This window comes from Abrus precatorius, unplaced genomic scaffold (genome assembly GCF_003935025.1).
Source record: "Abrus precatorius isolate BTA unplaced genomic scaffold, Abrus_2018 Scaffold11, whole genome shotgun sequence".
NCBI classification, from domain to species: Eukaryota; Viridiplantae; Streptophyta; class Magnoliopsida; order Fabales; family Fabaceae; genus Abrus; species Abrus precatorius.
The window spans coordinates 21,678,009-21,687,084 of record NW_020874303.1 but is presented as its reverse complement, the minus strand read 5'-3'; the positions used below and the strand labels follow the sequence as shown (position 1 = coordinate 21,687,084).

The window sequence follows — 9,076 nt, the reverse complement described above, 5'->3', positions numbered from 1 at the left end:
TATATAGTCCACCACCACACCAATTATGCATTCAACTGGCAAAACTGTTCACTACGTGTCTTCAAGTTAAGAGAACACCAATTTATGAAACCAAAAACTTTTAAAAACAAAACACTGTTTATGTGAAAGTGAAATATTTAATTCTTACTATCATCTCATTGATTTATAATCTCTTTTTCTTCTCTTATCTCCAGGACACTCACCTAACCATATGCTCCTTAAATATTCAACAATGTTTTTCCCCATGTCATATGCCAATTCACGATAAGAGGGAAACACATCAATACAAAATCTTATCCTTAGAAACCGAGTAATTATGACAAACGGACAGAGGAATTAAGGGGAATCTCTCTCAAAATTAATTTTTGATCATCTATACAAGATTGAATTGTCCTAATCTCTCTTGAAATACTTGGAATTTATATTATACCTAAAAAAAACAATTTAGATTCTACACACGTCATATAATATGCACAACTATATATTTTTTAAAAGAAAAATTTTCTTAATCTAAATTATATATAAATTTAAAAATTATTACACTCAATTTAATTTTTTTATTTTATTTACATTTAACTGTTAATAAAATAATAAATTATAATTCAATAAATAAAAGTTAAATTAAATATAAGAGTTTTTAAATATATATTAATATGAAAAAAATTTGTTCTGTTTTTTAAACTTACAACAGAAAATATTATTTATTAATTAAAGTTGGAAAGTTAAAAGAAAACAAACTTTTTTAAGTTAATGTTTTGTTTATATTGAACAACTTTAATCGGTCTTATTGTATAAGAAATTGTTATTTTGCATTTATCCGTCAGAAAAATAACCAGTTCATTCTTTCCCTGAAGAATACGTCTGCTTGAGCTTTTAAACAGGTTTGCGGATCAAAGTCTGAGCACAAATAAAAAAAGATGTAACATCGAATGTTAACTTTGTAACTCAATATCTCATGGTATTGTCGCCTTGATTTGGCTTATAGACGGAACTGAATTAGCTCTGCATTCCCCACTTAGCTTTAGTTTTCTAAGGGTCGAAGGTTCCTTCAAGCGTTCGTGCACGTTAATGGTTCAGTCATACATGCCGAAAAGGCTGAGGGACATATATGACTTCCCACATGCCCTTTTTAGGTGCATAATGTGACTTGGTATAATAATTATCAATTAATATTAAGATGTCTATGTTGGTCAGAAAGATGTCCCTTGAATCACTTTTAAGGTTGAATTAGACCTGATTCATTTTTAATATGGTATAAAAAGAGATTTATTTTTTTGTCTACTTCGGATAAGAAAGCTTCCTCATTGAGACTTCTATTCTAAATACATGTCCCCAAAATGGGAAAGAACTTACACAGAGAAAAGAAAAAGGGAAACATTCAAATTTAGAGCAGTCCTGCGGAATTAACGTCTATTTACTTATTTTAGTAAACAAATGTTTCAACTGAAGGACATGCAATTCGTTTTCTCCTAGGAGCTAGGGAACATAAGACCAAAAAGTAAGCTACTTAATAATTCAGGTTATGAGGAAAATTGCTGGGCCAAGCTCCAAAATTACCTTCAACATTCTTCATTATGGCATGAGGTTCATAGGTGAACAGCACAGTACCAAGGAAAACCACAAAATTATAGAATTCAAAAGCATTGTCATGCTACCTTAGAGACTTACCTTATCTGGAATTTCTGGTGAACAGAATACTATGGGTTTTGAAGGGTCATCTTTTTGACTGTGAGTAAACTGAAGCAAGCATAGGTAAAAATTTTCTAAACTAGTTTCATTAGATTAAAATTTCTATTTCAATTACAGTGGAAAAATTTCAGTGTATATATACAAACAAGCTACTTCAATCCACCTTTGCACCACCAGCTAACGACTCTTCTCTTCCTCAACTTCTTGAAGCAGTGCTTCTAGCTCCGCTTCTGTTAGGGACTCTAAACGCTTCTGCAGATTCAATAGAGGCAATATTATTCAGTGACATGTTATATTCAGAAACAATGTGAGAACACAACTTGTTGCAGACCCAAGTTTCAAGATTCAGCCATGTGTTCAGAAAGAAATATTTTACTATATGACATTTTTTGAGATGTCTAGATGTGTTTCAGACTATCTGTCTCTCAAGCTCAGTATAAAAGAGAAAAGTAAAAGTAATACTTTATCATATGGAATGCAGCTGCACCCAATTTGAAAATTTTCAACCATATCCACTGGCATTAAGTAAAGAACTTATTCACTTAACATGTAAAGAAAAATTTGAAAAGTGTTGTAAATAAAATTGGGCATCTATCCAACTCATTTTAGTCCTAGACATTCTAAAGAACAGCTTCCCCAACAATGAAAAGATATCATAGCCGGTGCAAATAGAGAGCGGCTGTTGGACAAGAAGTTGGGCAACCTCATATTATCCTAACCAATTTTAGGACTCACTACTTTGTTTATAGCGCCCATGTGGTAGCAACAATATATTGTCCTTACATAATTTTTTTAAGCCTCTCAATTTCTGACAATTTAAGCACCGATGAATTATCTTATTTCATTCATATTTTTTAAAAAGAAAAAAGGTACAATAACATAGCGATTTGACCAATTTTCAAGATGATGAAAAGAATTTAGGAAAAGGACAAATTGACCCCAAAGCATCATAGTCAATACACAGACATGCACTTGCAGTTCTTGTGGTAAATCAAAAAAATAATAAGCTTCAAAGATTTGGCTCCTCTAAAATGAAAAGGAACCTTGTTAATACTACTTTACCTGCATCACTTTGTCTTCATAGTCACGTAATTGTTGTACATATGTCATATCCTTGTTTGAAACTCTGAAGATATATGTTGAGATCCACCCAACGGTGAGGCCCAAAACCAGCACCAACTGTACTACATTTCCGGCTTGTAGTGAATCAACTCCAACAAACTGCAAAAAATATTCAAGAACAGTTACATGAATTAATCGCAGCACATAAATGTCTGTATGGTATCCATTACATTATGGACAAACAATTACAAGAATGTACACTGATTTAATTGTAAAAAATCTTGACAATGTACTGTCTCATTTACGAATCAGAATAAGCTAAGTGCTAAGATGTTGAAGGGTAAAAAAATATAAGAAACTGAAAAGGGAAACATGCATATTACAATAATTGTGTAAGAGAAAAATGCACGGTACCTCCAATCCACTTTTTAAGCCAATGCCAAGTAAAGTAATTCCAAGTCCAATTAATAGGACATCTTTCCTTGTGTATCCAAATGGTGTCTTCTATAATATCCAAAAAATAATATGCATCAGGTATCTCATTTTGTTATATCCCTGAGATAGCAAGGTTGATAAAGCAAGCTGAGAATTTCAGTGCAAGTATATGCCAGATGACAACAATAAGTAGTCATTCTATTTTCCATTGTTTAATTGAACCTATTTACACAACCAAAACACTAATTAATTACTACTTGACTGGTTGTAATTTTCAGAAGACAAAAACATAACATATCAAACAATAAGGAAGCTAATCCATCAAATCAAACTGTTATACATATAATTACCAACGAGAGAAGTTTCTAAAGAGAATAATTATACTCATTTCCACCACCTGAAAATGTGGAAAAATCTTCCTCATCTTCCAACCTTCATCAAAAGTAGCCATTCTTCTATTAGTTTATGGTTCTTAAAGTGTAAGTTTGAAATCGACCATGGCACTAAACATATCACCGTAAAAAAAGTAATTCCCCTTCCAAAAGGAAAAAATAGTGGATTTATGGCACCAAGCAACAAGCAATTAGAATATGCATTTGGGGTTTGGCAACCATGTTTTCTATAAACTTCTAAAGATTTCAAGTTTCATGGTCAGAATATAAGGGGATAGCAATGTCAAGTCAAAAGCCATTCGCTAATAGTATCTGAGTACGACAAAATCATCACATCAGCGTTACCTCTTTCTCATCAGATTGTTCATCCGTATTTCCATTTGAGTTCGGAGAATTACTACTTCTAGGAATATATAATCTCTCTTTCTTCGAAAACTTCCAACTAAATCTCTTTTCTGGTAAAGGAAAACTCCTCTTTCCATTCAAGCACTGGGGACTGAGTGTTCCTAAACATTTAGAAGAAATAGGAACAAGAAATGAAACTAAACTGAGAAATCGAATAAACAGCAAGTGCAATATTCAGGAAAGAAAAGAAGTATATCCACGTTAATGAAGCCGACAAAATCACGCAAGTAGTTCAGTAATTAACGGACCTTTGTTAAAAAGTGTACAAGATTTTACTCCAGGTTGCAAGAAGGGCAAAGAAGAAATACCCACATGGGAAATTGCACATTTTTGGAATAAAAGGGTACAATTTGCATTTTGATGTGGAACACAAGCCATCGCTGAAGAAAAGAGGAATCAGTTGCCGTAGCAAACTTTCAAAACATAGAACCTTAAACGAGTCTCCTAGGAATTATGGTCGGAAGTGATAAGCACAAAGACGTTGCAGAAGGAATACCTGTGGAAGGAAGCAGGGACGAGTGGAGAACGATGATTCGTTGGAGATGAGACGTTGAATTGTTCAAGTTAATTCTCCAAAAATGTCGTTAATTTCTGCTCCTCCATACGTGTCGTTTAATCATTGGGTTGGGTCCCTCTCTACGCTTGTAACGCTAGAAACTAATATGGAAAGATATTTTGTAAGACTGTTGATCTGTCCAATATTTTATATTTTTATAGAATAAGATATAATAAAATAATTAAAAGGAAATAATTTTTTGTATCACTTCAGATAAAAGGGTATCAAAAATTAAATTTTTAATATATTTTATTTTTAATTAAAGAATATTGATTAGTATTTGTTATATTTTAATGTTAAATCGAATACTAAATTTAAATAATAGATCAAACAAAAAATATAAATATAATAGGTTAAATTTAAAAAATTAAAAATTAATTATTTAAATAAATACAAAAATACGTTTTATAATATAATCTAATAAATATAATATTTTTATTATATAAAATATATTAATATCAAAACAAATTTAAACAAAGTCACAATTCCAAACATTTAGAATTTTTTGGGCGAGAAGCAAGTATTTTTAAAATATTTAATTCAAATACTGGATTTTTTTCTATCACTTGTTAGTTAAATTTCGCCTTTAATTTAAAAAATATTTAATGTGACAAGTATTTCTAATTACTTGTAAACAAAATTATGCTAATATTATTTCAAATTGGAGACAAATTTTTAAAAATATTTACTAAAAGTTAAGTGCTTAGCATGCTATGTGCTGTCTTTATACATAAAAAAATGCCAGTGATATGATTACAAATGGAAAGAATTAAATAACTTTGTTGAGTTTTTCTTTTCAACCATAATTAATCAGTAGATATTTGGAATAAATTTTGTTTTAATGGTTATTATTCCAAATTGTATCAATGTCATTTATAACCTTATGATATGATGATTGTATAACTTCTCAAAAAATAATTTAACGATATTCTAACGAAATATTGTAATTTGATTTCAATAAAAATCTCAAAGTTGATTGATTCATCTATTATTTGCCAACTAAACATTTTATTAATGTTTAGTGTTTGACCATTTTTTTTTCTTAGCTTGAAAATAATACCTAAAAATTGGTTTGTTATTGTTTGAAAGCTCTTGCAATTGAATATCCCTCCTGTGCTTCCCTTCTTCCTTGCTCCAAAAAGTGCTAGGAAAGTTATGCTGAATCTTAAAAATGATTCATATCAGTTAAATAAATTTGTCATGCACGAGCAAACAATCAATCCCTATATAAGGTGCTCAAAGAGGGAGAAAAAATTTATATAAAGAACCTGTCTTCAAAGTAAATATATATGTATATATCACTAATTTAATTTTAAGTACATCATATTTTAATTCAAAAAGTTTAAAAGTGAATACTTTGATCCGTTCACTTCAAAAGGAAACTTGTCACTTGCACAATTTTCTTTATAAACATTTGTGGGTTTCACTTGCACAATTCTCGATCTATCTGGTCTTGAAAATTTCCTCCTCTCTGTTGTTGCAATCAAATATAGTCGGTGGATACTTGCATTTGAGATTATAAATGTTCATTCCGATCATGAAAAAATGCTTGCTTGTAGAAATGAGCAAGGAACGCTAGTAGTTTAACGGTGTATGAACTGTTTGTCTTTGCTAATGTTGATGTCAACCATTTAAGCAACAACCGAACCAATGCTTGGAAATCATTCCTTCTGTTCGATAGGACTAGAGCAGAAAAGCCATCAAATCAAACATTCAACCCCTTTGGACAACTAATTATTGGCTAAGTCCAAATTGAAATTGCAATCATTTAGTTGTCCTACTTAAGATTCTCCATTTGTGAGTTAAGCAAGAAAATTTAATACCACTGACTCTGTTTACCAACTTGTTTTAATCAAATTTTATGCCCAATGACTTTGGTTTTAATCACCTACTCTCCCGAGAAACTTGTTACATGAAAACATCATTTAAAATATTGATCCTTATATTATAAAATTTTATGAAAAGAAGGTATCAAATGCCAAAATGATTGATTTTCTCTCAATTATTCTTTAAGATTTGACAAACCAGAGACTGTATCTAATTAGTTGCGTGTTCGACTAATTATGCACAGGAAAATATTAATAGAGGAGCTTATGACAAACCAGAGAAATGTCCGCGCACTTAATATAATATGAGTTCATGGGAATATATTGCAAGCTAGCATTGGATAATGACTAGATACCAATCAAAAGATTTGACGTTCGCCATCAAATGCAGATGTTCCTTTCATATCATCCAAAATGAAGTGCATGTGTAAATATTAGAAGATATTAGGTGAACCCTTTGTTAATGATATAAAATGCAAGAAATTACTTGGTACCATATCTAATCATTAGTTTGGTAGTGTCCTTAAGTGAGGTTATCTATTTCCGGTAGCCTTTTCTTCATCCCTCCCCATGTGCACCCCAATAAACTAGTCTTCAATCCTTTAAACCAGAAAGACACTCATAAATACAAAATTAGACTAAAAGAAAAGTTAAGTGCATTTGATTTTTCCATGCACTGAAGTCAAAATAGGCCAAATTTGCCAGGTTGGCCATATTTCCTTCATTTGTGGCTTTTTTCCAACCTTGAATTAAAAAACATGACGATCTTTAAAGTGACACATTAGATTATATGCTTTAAAGGCGCAAAGACATACCAACTTTCCCTTAACTACAAATCTGCATAAAAACTTGGCTACTGCCAGATGGAAAACTTTGTTTTAAACATATATAACTTGGAGTATGACAAACTTCAATATTAAAAAAATAAAACTAAAATATCATAATAAAGATATGCCAACTGATTACCCAACGAAGGACCTTCAGCCAGAAAAAGACAATCAACTATTTCTCTTTCTTTCTTTCTTAACTGCCAGGTTGCTTCCCCAATAAATACAGTAACATTCTAAGCACTGTCAAGTATCAACCTTCTCAGCTCTAACTTGCCAGCATTTCTAGGGGAAAATAACAAATTTTCAAATCCCTTGTCTCTCTCTGAGAAATGGGCAATGCAGTTTCATGCACTCCTTCCTTGATACCCAATGGGGTCTTCAAGGTCTTATTCTTAGATGGGAGACTAGAGGCCTACACAAAACCAATGAGAGCTGCAGAACTCATGTTAGAATGCCCTGGACAATTTGTTTGTGACTCTAGCTACCTCAAAGTGGGTCACCGTATTCATGGGCTTCTAGCTGATGAAGAGCTTGAAAGGCGCAAATTTTACTTCCTTCTACCAATGGAGCTGTTGTACTCTGTGCTAACCCATGAAGAAATGAGCTCTCTTAATTACAAAGCATCCAGAGCAATGAAGCATGGAAGTTTTAACAATTTGGCCAAGATTTTTCCGGTGTTTAGTGAGTTTTGCATGTTCCCCTCGGAGCTAAAGAGATTAGAATGTGATAATCAGGTGGTAAGGGAGCCAGAACCAGTGGAAAGGTACTCTAAGCAGAGATCTTGGAAACCTGCACTTGAGACCATTGATGAAACTCCATGAAGGCCTTAAATGAAGATAAATGTTCTTTTTTCTCAATTTTCTTCATTTGTATTTGGTAGAAATTTTTCAATTTTTTAAAATTTTTTTTGTAACCTCACGTTAGAACTAGTCCATATGATTTGCATCTTGCACTACTAGCATGGATGGTATATATACTAAATGAAATATGTAAATCCTTCCCTGCAATCTCCATAGCTTGTTTATGGATCAATTAAAGGAATTTTTTTTCTCAGGAGAGTAGCAAAATATTGTGGCTGTGTGGAAGTGATAGTAGCATATTTGTGATTATCTGAAAATGTTTTGTCAAACCAAACATGACCAAAATTTGAGATCTTGAATTAAACTTAACATATTTAAATAGTGGACATACTGAAACGAAGTTGTTAACAAACCACTGTAGAGTGGTGAGTGCTGATCACAGTTTATGTAGTTTATGTAATTCAGTCTTGACATTTCATTTCTAATACTATGCTAAAGTTTTGAACATTAAAATTAGGCATGTATTACCCGATAATTTGCTTACTGAAATAGATTCATGACCCTTCTGTATTACTTTCAACAGAACTAAAATAAGGCTTCCTAAACTACGATTCTTCTACATAAAATTTGGACTATTGTAACTAGTAAGAGTTAGAGAGGAACCTAGCAAGTACCCCTGTGTTCTGCTGTTGTCCATTCTGTGCATGTTGAGTTGTTATCCTTCTTTCATTTCTTGTTAAGGATTAATTATCAACAAGAATCTCTCAAAGACTATAATTTTATTTTTATTGTTTGAATTTTTGAATATTAATTAGTCAATTAATTAGCTCTGTTCTTTGTTAATTACTCAATTTTAATAAATAGAGTATAATTTAATTATTCAAACTTGAATTTAATCAAAATGTTTAATGAATTCTAACTTTTAAATGATTAATAAATATAATTTTTAAGTATTATAAAAGAATTATATAATAATACATTATTTATATTTTTTAAAACAAAAATTGATTTCTCAAACTTAAAATGTCTTTTAAATTTAACATGTTTAACAAAATGTGTCCTTTAAAAAAACTTATTTAAT

The 9,076-nt window shown here is 31.3% G+C and overlaps 2 protein-coding genes across 3 annotated transcripts; one reads left to right on the top strand and one right to left on the bottom strand.

Moving 5' to 3' along the window:
* Window positions 1-1,473: 1,473 nt before the first annotated feature.
* Window positions 1,474-4,507, bottom strand: LOC113855178. 2 transcript variants are annotated; one of them, XM_027486695.1, is made up of 6 exons: window positions 4,232-4,507; window positions 3,924-4,084; window positions 3,581-3,583; window positions 3,166-3,255; window positions 2,752-2,910; window positions 1,474-1,941 (listed from the first exon to the last, which is right to left on the bottom strand). In XM_027486695.1, the coding sequence occupies exons 1-6, from the start codon at window positions 4,359-4,361 to the stop codon at window positions 1,867-1,869; spliced, it is 618 nt and encodes a 205-aa protein (XP_027342496.1). In that variant the 5' UTR covers window positions 4,362-4,507; the 3' UTR covers window positions 1,474-1,866. The 2 variants fall into 2 exon arrangements, with proteins under 2 accessions (XP_027342496.1, XP_027342495.1); XM_027486694.1 differs by lacking the exon at window positions 3,581-3,583 and having other exon boundaries at window positions 1,479-1,941.
* Window positions 4,508-7,524: 3,017 nt separating this feature from the next.
* On the top strand, window positions 7,525-8,016 carry LOC113855826. Its single transcript, XM_027487456.1, has one exon. It carries the CDS (start codon window positions 7,525-7,527, stop codon window positions 8,014-8,016), a length of 492 nt encoding a protein of 163 aa, XP_027343257.1.
* The last annotated feature ends 1,060 nt before the right edge of the window (window positions 8,017-9,076 follow it).